The 14,358-nt window shown below is 64.5% G+C and overlaps 1 protein-coding gene across 2 annotated transcripts in view; it reads right to left on the bottom strand.

The window, feature by feature from the left end:
• Positions 1 to 13,915, bottom strand: part of KIF21B (kinesin family member 21B) — a 42,573-nt gene extending 28,658 nt beyond the window's left edge. For both annotated transcript variants that reach the window (XM_040263225.1, XM_040263226.1), the window contains exons 1-3: positions 13,840 to 13,915; positions 1,719 to 1,941; positions 1,304 to 1,486 (exon numbers count right to left, since the gene is read on the bottom strand). In XM_040263225.1, coding sequence (XP_040119159.1) covers positions 1,304 to 1,486; positions 1,719 to 1,941; positions 13,840 to 13,880 — 447 coding nt within the window. In that variant the 5' untranslated portion in view covers positions 13,881 to 13,915. The remainder of the gene's footprint in view (positions 1 to 1,303; positions 1,487 to 1,718; positions 1,942 to 13,839) is intronic.
• Positions 13,916 to 14,358: the final 443 nt, after the last annotated feature.

Below are 14,358 nucleotides of genomic sequence, written 5' to 3'. Positions count from 1 at the left end.
AGATATACACACACACACACAAACACACATATGCGTGTACACAAACAGATATACACATGCGTGCACACATACAAATACACATATGCAATACACAAACACAGATACACACATGCACACACAAATACACATATGGGTATACACAAACACACAGATATACACAGACACACGTAGAGACCTATACAGTGAGTGTTCGCTCAGCCGCTCAGCTGTGCCTGACTCTGTAGCTGCACGGACCATAGTCACCAGGCTCCTCTGCCCATGGGATTCTCCAGGCAAGAATACTGGAGTGGGTTGCCATTTCTTCCTCCAGGGGATCTTCTTGACCGGGGGATGGAACACATCCATCCATCCATATGTATGTATACAGAGACACACACATACACATGCCTGCACACATATACATACAGATACTTATACATATCTAGACATACACACGCACAGACACATAGACTTACGCACATAACATGTACACACACACACAAAGGCAGACTGTCTATCAAAAGCAAGAGTCCCAAAGGACAAAGAGCAACTTCCAAGCCTACAGCACAGCCCCCTAAGGGGACAGTGGTGCACACGTGCCCAGGAGGGAGCAGGGAGCAGTGGGTAGGGAGACCTAGGGAAGGCTGGGGCCACACCCTTCCCTCCGAGCACACCCTGAGCACGGCCGGGACCCCTGGGGCTGACGCTGCCTGGGCCAGGCGGCCGAGAGCAGGAGCCTGGTCACGCCGGGCCTCATAAGAAGTTCCGAGCCGACGGCCCTCCTGGAGACGCTTCTGAGAGGTCTCATGGGAGGCCGGGGGGCCCTCCCCAGCCCCAGAGCCGCTAGCTGCCTCCCTGGGGCTCAGCACCCTGACCTCCACCCAGAGAGAGGCAAGACCAGAGGCTAGAAAGGCCCCCTCTGGTGAACCCTCATGCCCTGGGGTCAGAGAAGACTCCCAGGGTCAGGAAGGACCTCAGCCAGAAAGGGACGGGAGGGCCCAGCGGAGGCCAGGAAGGGTGAGAGCCAGAGTTCTCACTATGAGCCCGGCCTGGGTGTCCTGGTCACCCTAGGGCCCCAGGACTGGGTCCCACTGCGCCCACCAGAGGGCAGGCTGTAATCCACCTGGGTTTGCAGGGATCCTTCGGGTTCTCCCAGCCTCGAGCCCCGTCAGGGTCCTGCCCGGTGGGCCTCCAGCGCCGCGGAGCTGGGGGACGCCCTCCACAGCAGGGACCTCATCCCTGCGGCGCCTCCTCTGCCACCCCGCAGGGAGCCTGGCCCCCGAGTCCTGCCGCACCACCCCCTCACCCCCGCAAGGCCACGGACCTCCAGGAACTGAGCGCTGACTTTGAACTCGGGCCCGGCCACGCCCTGCTCCTGTGCCCGCTGTTTGCGCTCTGCGATGCCCCCAAAGAGGTGGGCGATGGCCCGCGGGATGATGCCCTGCTCTTCCTCCGCCGTGGCCACGTCGAAGCCGGTGCCCATGGTGTACGTCTTCCCTGCCCCCGTCTGTGTCGGCAAAGTTGGGAGGAGGGCGTTACCCAGGACCCTGGGGGGCGGGGCGGCGAGCCCGGGACCCTCCCAGCCTGTCCCCGCCAGCCGATCCCAAGTCTCAGCCAGCAGCGCCCCAGCCACCCCGGACCACAGACAAGACCCCAGCTGCATCCCAGCTACCCCGCGGCCAGCATTCTGCCCTCAGATGGGGGCCGGGGCCCAGGTGACCACAGGCGGAGAAGCTCACCTGCCCGTAGGCCAGCACCGTGGCATTGTAACCCTCGAAGCAGCCCTCCACGAGCTTGCTGACGCACGTGGAGTAGATCTGCTCCTGCCAGGTGTCCAGGTCGAAGACAAAGTCATAGGTGAAGGCCTTGTCCTTCCCCAGGAGGACCTGGGGCTCCCCAGGAGTGACCGACGTGCAGATGTGGCAGCCCTCAATCTTCTCTTTTGACAGCTGGGGCCGGATCCTGCCCGGGGCGGAGGGGTGGGAGGGAGTCCTGGGTCAGACTGGCTAGGGGTGACCCGCAGCCACTCTCCTGCCCGTCCGACTGGCCAGTGTCCGCCCCCAGGCCCCTCCTCTCCCACGAGTGGGAGAAGGAAGGAAGCATAGCATGGGGGCAGCTGTGTGAGACCTCCCAAACAATAACAGTGATGGGCTGCCTTTGCCTTCTCCTGATGATAATATCAACACTGCTCAAAGCAGCAGCTGCGGGCATTTTTATTTATGTATGCACGCATATTGGCTGCACTGGGTCTTCATAGCTGCACATGGGCTTTCCCTAGATGCGGAGCCCGGGCTTCTCATTGCACGGGCTCTGGGGGCGAGGGCTTCAGGACTGCAGCCCATGGGCTCAGTAGTTGGGGCTCGAGGGCGCCACAGCTGTGACGCCGTGGGCTCAGTTGCCCCGTGGCATGTGGAATCTCACCAGAGCACGGATCGAACCGTGTCCCCCGCATTGGCGGGCGGAGTCCTAACACCGGACCATAAGGAAGTCCAGCAGCTGCTAACATTTCATGAGCACCCTAGGAATTGAATCTGCGTTAAAGGTATTTTACCTAACATGAATTCACGTATTCTTTACCATAAACCTGCGAGGTATGTATTATTTGCTGGATTTTTACTGAGAAAACAGAGGCTGGGAGAGTTTGACTTTCCCAAGACTGGGCAACAACAGAATGTGACAGGTCTCACAGACACCAAAGCACATGTTCCTGACTGGTTACGGAGCCCCAAGGGCCGTGTCCCGTAGAGAAAGGGGTGGGAGAAGACAGTCGGCCCCTCCTGAGAGGCAAAGCCCAGGACCCGCGAGGGAAGGAAGGGCCAGTCCTGGCTGCCCCCCGGGGGGGCCACATTCCGGAGGAGACCAGTGCCTCTGCCCAGGCCTGCAGGGGCTGCAGAGGGTACCCCTGCTCAGGAAGGCCCAACCCAGATGCCAGGGGAACAGTCTCAGGTGCAAGCTCGGGTTCCCTTCTGGAAGCCAAGAGGGCTGGACCAGGCAGGACCCTGCAGAGCGAGTCGAGGCAAAAGTCAGAGGGCAGGGACCTCCAGCAGGGGCAGCTGCCACAGGAGGGGCCCTGTATCAGGCCCTGGGGGCTCCTCGGCACAGAGGAAAAGGAGGGGCCCCAGGGTGAAGTGGGGCGCAGCGTGGACAGTGGGCAGGGCCGTCTCCTTCTCCTGCCCCTGCCCCTCTTGCAAACAGCTGCTGCTGGAGGAGGTCCCCATGGCAACCGAGAGTGAGCCAGTGAGCATGTGCACGGACTGGCAGAGAGCGCCTCCCAATGCCTGAGTCTCTGGGTGGGGGGTGCCCATGGGCTCACACAGCCAGCCAGCCCCTCAGCCAGGCTCTCACAATGAGCTGCTTGTCAGCACCCCGTCCTAAGCCAACATTTACAGAGAGAAGAAAGCGTGTGAGGGCTGGCCCAGGGCGCCCCCGACCCCTCAGAGCCGGCCCCCAAGGGCCATCCTGTCTCAGCCTCAGGCTGCCCAGCCCCAAGGCCCCTCAGAGCCCAGTGAGAAGCCCCCGAGCTTGCGGCTTGCGTTCGCCTGTGAGGGGAATAAGAGGCTGGGGGCGGGGTGGTGGCCTGGCCTTTCTCCAGGACCGGTCCTTACACCACTGAGGCTGCAGGGGCAGGACACCCACGGAGGTTACCACCCCCCTCCCTGCCCCATCCAGCTGCGGCAGGCCAGGCTGAAGTGAGAGCCCAACTCCCGTCTCCCCCAGACCAGCTTCTGGCTGGGAGGGGCACCGGGAATCCCCCCCACCCTTTCTGGACCTACACACCAGACCCTGGATCCGTCAGTAAGATGCCCGGGCCATGGCACTCCCACCTGGACCGCTGGTGGCAGCAGCCGACACACACAACCACGCCCGAGTGGGACACTTCAGTCCCCATGGCAGACAAGGAAACAGACGGTGCCGGCCAGGGGCAGGCGCCAGGGGCGGCAGGGTCCGAGCCTGGGCAGGGTGAGCTCCACTCTTCCCTTGTTCCTATGCTTTGTGCAGCTGAGGGGCAGGGCCCAGCGTGCCCAGGGGAAGGCGGGTAGCAACCTCACAGGGCACCGGGCAGGGACCAGGAGCCCAGGCCCAGGGGCCCAGGGTGCCCGGGGGCAGGCGGGCAGCAACCTCAAAGGGCACCGGGCAGGGCCCAGGAGCCCAGGCCCGGGGGCCCAGGGTGTCCAGGGCTCCCAGGGGGACCCGGCCATCTCTGAAGCCTCTCCAGCTTTGCTGGCCAGCACCAGCTCCCTGCCATGCGGGTTGCTTGTGATGGGATTTCTGGATCCGGTTCAAATACCATTTAATTACCACAGGCAGACGGCAATATTGGTGATTGGAGGAAATCAAATCAGGGTCCCTGGAGACAGGAGGAGCCACGGAGGGGGAGCCGTTGCCTTGCCTGGTGGATCCCATCAGCAAGAAGCCGGCTTTTGCTCTGCCCACCAGGCCCCCAGCCCAGGAGGGCGGCCGGAAGGACATCAGGAGGCAGGGCCTAGAGGAGGGGGCTCCAGGGTTTGAGGGTCCAGGCATTGCAAGGTCAGCAGGCATTCACCCTGGGACCTTCCCCGGTCCAGCACACTTTGGTGTGGGGTCCTCTGGGGTCAGAGAGCCAGCCAGCCCCACGCTGGCCCATCCTAGGCACCAGTGTCCTTGGCAGGGGTGGATGGGTGAGTACTACCATCCAGAGAATGGGGCACCAGCTGGGAGCCAGAGGACATGAGCCCAGGATGAGTCACTAACTCCCAAGGCCACCAACCCGGACGGGGTGCGGGGGAGTGTCCGTCCCAGGAACGGGCCTTGAACCAGTAGCTGGACATGGGTGCTTCCATGCACCGGCCCTGGGCCGGGTGCCTCAGGCCATCTCACTCAAGGGAGGTGATGCACTAGCAACCTCAACCCACTGTCCAGAGAGGGAAGCTGAGGCTGAGTCCCAGTCGGTACAGGCAAGTCGGGAGTCCGAAGCCTGCGGCTTCTCCACTTCTCCAGCTGCCTGGGACACTCAGCGCCCAGACGGACGTATAAACTCCCTGCCCAGCACCACCAAGGGAGCAGGGGGCAGCTGGGCGGGGGCGGCCCGCCACAGCCGACACAGGTCCGGCAGGCTGGACCCGAGCGCTGGGCTTTCAGGGGCCCCAGTCCAGTGGGCGCAGTCGCCCTGGGCTCCTTCCCACCATACCCTGCCCCGGGGGAGACTCTGAACCCAAACCGAGTCCAGGAGACAAAGACAGGCCCTTGGCAAGCGCCTGCCCCGCCCTCCAGTGGGTCGGCCACCCCTGCTCCCTGCATCATCCGGACATCTCTTCGCAGTTTCAGCTTTCTAGGAACTCGGCAGCCCTCGCCTGTGGCAGCTCCTGACCAGCCTGGTCCCGCCCCGGGCGAGGTCACTTCTGCTGGCGGCCCTGGAGCCCCAGATGAAGGAAGGAGACAGCTTCCGGCTATGCAGGGTGGCAGGACGGCACCCCTGCCAGCGCTGTTCCTCCCTAGGGGCGCGGGAGGGCGGGCAGCGGTGGGAACCAGGCTCCAGGATCTTCCAAGAGAACCAGGGGCGCAGGGCGCTGTGGGCCCCACCTTGAGCCAGGGTGAGGCGAGTGAGGTATTCTCGCCTCAGATGCAAAATTTAAGGGGGAATGGAAAAACTCCGTGATCACGGTAAATTATGGTTTACTGCACTATTCGGAAACTCAGACTGGCAAACTGTGCTGTCTGTTTCTGTCAAGCCCAAAAGGCATTTTGTGGACCCCACGGCGGGGGGGTCACTTCTGAGCAGAGACCCCCGCCTCACCCCCCCTCCCGCAACCTCCCCATCCCTTCTCCCGGCCCTGCAGGGGTAGGGAGGCGCAGGGCCCCACTGAGAAAGGCCCGGAACCTCCCGAACAGAGCCCGGTCTATCTGCCACTTGGCAACGCGCAGAGGGCCGGGAGGGGCTCAGAGAAGGCCCGGGCTCTCCCGCGGAGGGGTCCAGCCCGGGCCCGCGGGGCCGCCTTCGCGCACTGCCGAGCGGCGCTAGGGCGCCGGGGCTGGGGATTCTAAGAGCCGTCTGTACACTCGGGGCGGAGGGCGGCGGGCGCCAGGGCCGCACCCCACAGCGGCTCGTGTCCCCCCAGGCGGGACACAAAGGCGGCGAGCCCGAGCCCGGGGCTGCGAGAAGCGCTGAGCTCAGCACTTCCCCGGCTCTTCCGGAGCCAGGACAGGGCGGAAGCGGAGGACGGCGGAGCCAGCGAGGAGGCAGGCCCGGGGACGCTGCGCCTGCCAAGGCGGGAGGGTCCCTCCCCCAAAGCCTGGCCAGCGGCGCCCCGCTCCCGACCGGCCTCGGTGACGCCGCACGCCAACCACCCCGCAGGGCTCCGCCCCGCCGCCGCCGGGGGGCTAGGGCAGGGCGCGTGGGTGTGGCCGGCTCCAGGTGAACCCCTACCCGCCCGGTTAGCCGGATCCAGCCCCTCCATAGGTCCCTAACCGACCCGCCCCCGGGTCTTTATCCCAGGCTCCCATATCTTCCTTTTCTCCAAGAGGTCGTGGTTTAGTTGCTAAGTCGTGTCCCACTCTTGCGACCCCATTGACTGTCGCCTGCCAGGCTCAGGCTGTGATATTAAAATAACTAAGAACTGCTCCAGAATCCTAGAAAATTCTTACAGTTATGGTGTGTGCTCTGTGATTCCTGACATCCCTTTTTGCTGGTACCTGGAACCTCGTGGACTCAATTCCTCAGGAGTAATAACCCCGCACGTAAGGAGCAACATGCCTCTTTGCTGGTCACTGGTCATGGTACCTACCAAACTTTGCACACGATCTGGGTGAGAGAACCTGCCACACTTTGCACACGTTCTACGGAGGAGGTCCCCCCACAATTTACAAAGAGGGCTCAAAGAGATATTAACTCAGCTCAGGGTCACAGAGCTAATCAGTAGCTAGGTCTTCTAGGAGGCCCATCTTTCCTGGTCATGGACTGAAGGGTCAGAGCAGGAGGACCCGGGAGAACCAGCCTGCAGGCGAGTTGTCACTCTGGGGTCTTCCAGGCTGGAAGACACCCTTGCAGGCCCCACGTCCAGGGCCTTGAGAAGAACCGCATCCCCTTCCGACGGCCAAGATCACCTCGTAACCAGTCCCTTCAGAAACAGCCCAGGGGTGTGAGCCCCTCTCGGACACCCTACCGTCTTTCTGGAACCCTGAATAGGAGCCCGGGGGCCTGGGCGCCTGGAAAGGTGAGAACGCCCAGCACCCCGTCCTGGGGTGGGCTGCCCCCTCAGCTACCCAGATCCTGTGACCCCCTCCTCATGCCACACCTGGCTCTGTCTGGTGCTGGGCTCTCACAACCTCCAATGTGGAGGTGTGTGGTGGGGACAGAGAGGAGCCACAGGACCCCTGTCTGCCTGGCACAGCGAGGCACTCAGCCATGCCGTGACCTGCCAGGGGCCAGCTTGGTCCCGTTACTGAAGGAACCAGACCAGAGGGGATCTCAGCCACAGCTCGAGGGATTCAGACGGGCTAGCAGCGAGAGCCTCCTGCCTGCAGAGGCTGCGGAGCCCTCAGAAGGGAAGGGGGTCTGCAGCCGTCCTCCCCTGGAGTCACGGTTGCTGACGCTGCCCGAGCCGCCTCTGTTAGGACCGGACGCGGTATCTTTTGAGAGCCGATGCATGGAGCGCCTTTACGTTCAGGGACACATGTCGCGTGTAAGGACTGCCTCCTTCCTGAGGCTCAGAAGGGAGAATGTGAACAAGCCCGGAGTCACGCTCTCCTAATGGTGGAGCTGAAATCCAAACCCAGCCTGACCGTGGCCCGGCCTGCTGCACCCTCTAAGCAGCCCCGGCCCGGAGAGAGGTGGGCCGGGGAAAGACGATCCTGCCGACAGCTGCCACAGGGCCAGAGCCGTCTGCTGGGAAGTGTTTTCACATGCACAGTGAAGACAGCCGAGGCCGGGGCAGGGGAAGCGGGGGCCAGGGACCCAGGAGGCTGCTGCCTCGCAAGAGCACGGCGTCGCTTCCCAGGCAGAGGGAGGAGGTGTGCACCCACGTCCTTGGGCATCCTCTCCTCCTCCCCCACCCCTTCCTGGGCAGCCTGCCAGCTCCAGGAAGTCGGCTGGAATCGAAATCCCTGCTGTCTCACGGGAGTCTGGCTCCCAGACACCCTGGGGCTTCAGCTGACTTGGCCCGACCTGTGGGGAGTGCGGGGGCAGTCCGCCCTGAAGCAGGGTGGCAGGTCCAGCGTGGGGTGCTGCCCCTCTCAGCTGCAGAGCTGCGGTGTGGGGAGCCCTGTGAGCTCCCAGGCCCTCCCCCAGCCCAGTCCTCCTGAGGCTGCCTCAAGGAAAACACTGGCCTGAACCCCCAAACAAGAAGGCTCTGTACGGCGGGGTCAAAGGACATGAGTTTACGAGGCCAGGCCTGGGGAAAGGGGTCTGCAGCCCCCTCTGCCTGATTTCTGCCCCTGCACGTGTTCCCAGGAGCCCAGGGAGGGCCGCAGACACTCAAGGGGACCCACAGGAAGCCTGGGGTTCAGGGCTCTGACGCCCTCCCTCCTGGGGATGTCCTCCGCCTCTCGCTCTCTCGGTTTGTCCCAGGGTCCTGGCCACTGACTTCTGCGGAATGCCCCGGCGGGCCGTCCAGTGGGGGAGGGCGTGGGGTGTCTCATCCACAACCCCAAGGCATCGGGGTCTCAGCTGGGCCCGCTACCCCAGAAAGGCTGAAGGAGGCCTGGAGGAGGAGGCAAGCAGGGAGGAGCTGGAGGGTCGGTTCGAGGAGGGGCGGGGGTGGGGTCCAGCGTGGGGTGCTGCCCCTCTCAGCTGCAGAGCTGCGGTGTGGGGAGCCCTGTGAGCTCCCAGCTCCTGGGTCCCTGTCCTGAACTGCCCACTGCCCCCTCCGAGGCCCACCCTGCAGGCCCAGCTTTGGGGCCTGGGAGGGGGTGTCCCCAGCCCAGGGAAGCTGGCACAGCTGCGCCCCAGCCCCGCCGGCTGGCCTGCCCCACCCCCACCCCATCCTGGGGCATCTGGCAAGGGTTTCCCATGACCTCCCGGGAGACGCTGCAGAGCCCCGAGCTGTGCTGGCATCTGGGTCTGGGAGGGCCGCTCGGCAGGGACTGGGCCCTGGGGACGCTCGCCTGCTGGGGAATGCACAGCAACAGGTGTCGGCCTGTGCTCCCGCCAGCCCCCGACCCGGGTCCCCAGGGCCCCTTCCTGGCTCGACCCCAGGAACGGTGGGCTTCTACCCCACACAGAGGAGGGACAGGGGCTTGGGTGTCTGGGGGTCCGGGGATGGTGAACCACGGGCCTGCGTCTCTTCCACACCTAGAGTAGCGAGGGTAGGGCAGGGGTGCCCCTGGGGACAGGGCACCTGCCACAGGCCCCACAAACGCCCACCACGCTCCACCGCCCACCCACCGGGACGGAGGAGCAGCCCCGGGCCCAGGCCGCCAGCCCAGCCCAGTCCCCGGCCCAGCAGGGAGGCTGCCTCCCCTCCCCAGCCCGTAGCCTCTCAGGGCCCCCATTCCTCCTAGGGGGCTGCTCGTCTAGAGGGTGAATCAAGCGATAGAGGGGCCCAAGTTGGAGGGGGCCCGCGAGGATACAGGCAGAGACGTGGCTGTCAGGGAGCTGCCCTACAGGGCGGCAAGGTGGCCCTCGGGCAGGAAAGCAGCGTCCAGGGGCAGCTGCGTGGAGCTCAGGAAAGGCAGGAGGGCGGCTCCCACCAGTGGGGGCGGGCAGAGAGCCCCACATCCAGGGGCGCGTGGACAGGCGGCTTGTGCCCAGCCCTGAGTGCCTCCCTGCACGCCTTCCCACATTCACGGTCACCGCCTCGACCTGCCCGAAGCATCAGAGCAAACGGAGGCGTGGGGACGCCAGCAAAGCGCCAGTTAGCGGCTGGAGCAGGCTGCATGGAGCAGGGCCTCGGGAGGGCGGCTGCCCTGGGCTCACGGTCAGAGGCCTGTGTTTACTGCGGTGAGCCTGTGCCTGTCTCCACGGTGGGGTGGCACCTGGCTCCCGCGGGCCTGCGTGGGATGAGAAGACACGATGCCTGGCGCTCAGCTAGTGGGCAGGAGTGACCGCGCCCAGGCCTCCCAGCCCAGTGCTTTCTCCACTGCCTGCTGCCTACGGTCCGTCACCAACCGGTCCCAGAGCTCCAGGTGAATTCTTTTCACCTAACAGTCACTGAGGCTTAACCTAGTGAGACACCTCCGAGGCACGCTTTCAGCAAGTGCTTATTTCTGTTCACATTTTCTTCACACTCAGCTCCTCCAGAATCAGCCTCTAAGGACTGTCCACCTTCCACTGCACCCAGAACACTGCTCTTCACAAAAGGACATGCCAGAACAGCCCACTGATCCCATTGTACAGGGAGGAAAAACTGAGGCCCAGAAGGAGAAACAGAAACGGGGCCCCAGCCCAGCCCTCTGTCCCCGGAGCCGCTGTGGGAAGGAGGGCGCCAGGCACATGTCACTTCTGTCACTTCCTCAGCCCCTGCCCCCCCCCACCCAGGCGCGGTCTTCAAAAGCTGACAGCCAATCAGGCGGGCTGGCTCGGGCAGAGGGTGGGGGCATGCTTCCGGGGCCTGCGGTTACTACACTGCACTTCCTGGCGATGACAGAGCCCTGTTTCTGCAGCAGGAGACCGCCACCAAGACGCTAGGGGCTCCACCCCCGCGGGGGGCCCTGCCTGGGCCGTTTTCCCGGGTTTGGGAACCATCAGCAGGGGCCTTGGACTCTGCTGGGGGAGGGGGTGGGGGGGAGACGCTGAAGACACCGCCTCCCCACCCCACTCAGTGTTTTCTGTCTTATCTTTGTCCCAAGCCACCAATTCTCTTGATTCAAAATTTTAGACAGACAATGACTAAGACTTCATAGGAGCTTAGAACCAGGGGAATAACTGCAGCTAAAGAACCTGAGGACAGAGCAGGTGTCCCTGGGCGCCTGGCTGGCATCCCCAGCCCCGTTCCAGCCCAGGTCTGACCCTGCAGTGTCCAGGGATGGATGCCCAGGGAACCCCCAGCCCCACCCCAGCAGACTTAAGGACAGAGCTTAAGGATACCAGGCAAGGATAAGAGGCTGGGGCGGTCAGGCCTCCCCTTGTGCTGGGGGCTCAGAGCTGGGGGCTTAGAAGGGTCTTAAATAAATGCACCCCGTGACTCGGCTTCCTTCCCCAATCTCAACTTTGCCAACCAGCATTTCTTAATAGCCACCCCTTCCCCTTCTCCCCCGACCAGTTAGGCCTGCATTTCTGCAACCTGGAGCAGGTCTGCTCTCCCCATCACCCCCCTCCCAGGTAGAGACTGGCCTTAGCCAGCCTCAGAGCTGAGAGTCCTTATCGGACAAGGGGATTAAAGGATAAATGGATCACAGGGGAGGCTGGAGGGACTGGCCTGGGAGTCTCGGTGCAGAGTTAAGGGGCAGAGTGCCAGCTTCCAGGGTGGCCTGGGGCTGGGGGCAGGGGGTTGGGGTTCTGCTCACATCTAGACCTTCCTTTACCCACAGCTCCGGGTCCTGAAAGCTGCCCCCTCTGGTCTGACCCTTCCATGGCCTTCCCTGCAGCTCTGCAGACAAGCCAGCTTTGATCCTTATCCGGAGATTACAGTGCCAAGAGCCCCAGGCCTGGCACTTCTTACCTAATCTAGTGGCCCCTGGACCCTTACACACACAAACACACACACACGTCAGACCATGTCTGCCCCGTTCCTGGCCTCCCTGTCTCAAGAGTTGGACCCTGGACTTGCCATAAGGCATTCTCACGGGGACCCAGTTAGATATGAGAAAGGGCAACCAGGCTAGGCCCCTGGCAGTTCCAGATCCTCGGCTCTTCCCACTGCTCCAGCCCGCCACCCAGTCCTTCAGCGGGACCAGAGATTTCCGAGGGTGGGCTTGGGGTGGGGGTTGAAGGGGACCCCCAAAGAACGGAGAAGTCTCCCTGCAGCCCCCAGTGGCGCCCTCTGCTCCCCCTCCCAGCCTCGGTCCTAGTCCAGTCCCGTCCTCGTCCAGTCCCGTCCTCAACTCTGATTATAAGCTGGGCTCTGTCCAGGCATTGTCTGCCCTCCACGGCCAGCTGCCCAGCCCAGTCTGGCGTGTGCACTGGGGCCGGAGTGGGAGGGGAGGGGTTGGGCAGGGCCCTCCCCGTCCAGGGGGCCCTGAAGGTCTGGCTCTGGAGGTGTTCCAACCCCCACCCTCCCTCCAGGCCAGTGGCAGAGGCAAGGAGTGGCGACACTCAGACCCCACCAGGCAGTCTCAGTGGAGGCAGAGATGACGCGGGTCACAGGAGGGTAGCGTGGGTGGGCAAGATGCTCCAGGTGGGAAGGGTCCCGGGGAGCTTCTGCCGCTGGCGGCGGTGGGGAGAGAACACCAGCTCTTCCCCGGCTGCATGGGTGCCAAGGCCACGGGCTTGGCCACACCTCCGCACCCCCAGTCTAGCCTGGGGGCCCTGATGAGGTGGGGCAGGGGGCTCGGTTTGGCTCTCTCGGGTGAGATGGAGTCCAGAGGAAGTCCAAAGGAAGCCTCCTTCCCAGCCCTGGTCCAGTCTCCTTTCACTATGCACCCAGACTCCCACTCCGAGGCAGCTGTCTTATTGATATTGCCACCCCACCCCTGCCACCATGCCCCTCAGCCCCATAGGATCCTGCTGCAAAGACCCCGCCCCGCCAGCCCACCAGGCATCTTTGGGGCTCCTCTTTGTCTCGGGCTATCCAGGCCAGCGAGTGTGTGCCAGTGATGCTCCGAGAGCAGCCAGCGGCCCAGGGGGCGGGCACGCTCTCTCACTCCCTCCACTCCAGACTGTGATCAGCGGTCCCCGGACCCTCTCCACTGCAGAGGGCTAGCCAGGTGGCTGGGGTTGGGGCGTGTGTAGCAGCACCTGCCCTGGGGTGTTTTCCACAATCTTCTCGGAGTGACTGCCCTGGAATTCTGGAATCTGGGTCACCTACAACCCAGGGAAGTCAGAGACCTTTCTCAGACCCACGCTAGACCCAGACTCAGACTCGCACCCTCATCACACAGGGCTGGGTGATGCTCTCCACCCTCCTCCCTGTGTTGGTGATGGGTCCCAGGCTGGCACTCTCCCACCAACGGACTGTCTCAAAGAGCTAAACCCAAATCAAGAATAGGGAGGGTGACATGGCGCGGAGCGCCCCCACCCAACACAAAGAGCACACCTCCATTGTGCCTTGTCCTCTGCCTACCCCGCTTCGGCCCGGACGTCCCTCAGAGTCCCGGGCAGGTCCACGTGGCCCTCCCCCGGCTCAGTTCTGTCTGAGGGCCTGAGGATGGGCCATCAGGGTCACCACCGCCTGCCCTCTGAGAGGAGAACCCCTGACACCCCTGCTCCGTCCCCAGCCCAGCCACTCTAGGGGCAGGGCCGGCAGGGATCTCTCCAGAGCCGCTGCCCTCCCCACGGGCCAAGGCCCCATCCCAGCCCTTCCACTCGTCCTTCCTCGATCTTTGTCTGCGGAGCCGGCCAGGGCGGCGTGCTGCCTATCCGGCAGTGCGGAGAGCGCAGGATCAGCAGGCTGGGTGGATGCGGGGAAATGTCCCCCACCCAGTGTCCCCGCGTGAGACTGCAGCCCGTGGGGGGAAGGGGGGCAAAGAGGAAACACACAGACGCTCCCTCCCGGGCCCGGGCTGGGTGTGAAATACCGGATTTCCTTGTTTATTCGATTTTCTGATCATTAAGGGCTCCCGAGAGGGGCCCGAAATCACCACCCAAACAAAGCCCCTCCTGCCGCCCGCGGGGATGCCGCTCCCCCGGGGGCCCGGCCAACGGGTGGCGCCCTCCAGCGCGGCCGGCTGGGCTTCCGCGGGCGCGGGCTGCCCGTGGAGCGGCGCCCCCTGGATCCCCGGACCCCCGCCCTGTGCCCACGCGAGACAAAGCCGAGCTCTCCGCGCACGCGCCCCAGTCACCCGTCCTACCTGACGGCCACCTTGACGCAGCAGTCCCCCTGGCCGGCCATGGCGCTGCAGTGCCGGGGCCCGCGTCGATCAGGGGCGGGGGCCTGGGGGCCGATGACCGGGGCGACGGCGGCGGCCGCGGCTGCAGAGGGCGGGGGCGCGGGCGCTGCGGGCGGGGGTTGCGGCTCCTGGAGGTGACATGCTCGCGGGCGGCCCGCGGAGGGCTCACCCGCGGCCGGCTGAGGGCCCCCGGGGCCGGGCCCGCGCGCCCCCTCGCGCCATCGGGCGGCGGCGCGGGGCCTGTGGACAGCCGGGGCGCGAAGGTCTCCCCACCGCGCGGCTCCCGCGCGCGCACCTCGGGCCGCGCCGCGCCTCCTGCCGCCGCGCGAACAAAGGGGGCGGGGGCCGGCCCGGCGGAGGCCCCGCCCCTGACGCTCAGGCCCCGCCCCGATCTCCGCCTCCGAGCCCGCTGCGCCAATCGAAGGCCCGACCTGGTAGCAGGGGCGGGGCGGAAGCCTTTAAAGAGACCCCTCGATGATC

Source organism: Oryx dammah, unplaced genomic scaffold (genome assembly GCF_014754425.2).
Source record: "Oryx dammah isolate SB20612 unplaced genomic scaffold, SCBI_Odam_1.1 HiC_scaffold_21, whole genome shotgun sequence".
Lineage (NCBI taxonomy): Eukaryota > Metazoa > Chordata > Mammalia > Artiodactyla > Bovidae > Oryx > Oryx dammah.
The sequence above is the reverse complement of the archived record's forward strand: the minus strand, read 5'-3'. Positions and strand labels throughout refer to the sequence as shown.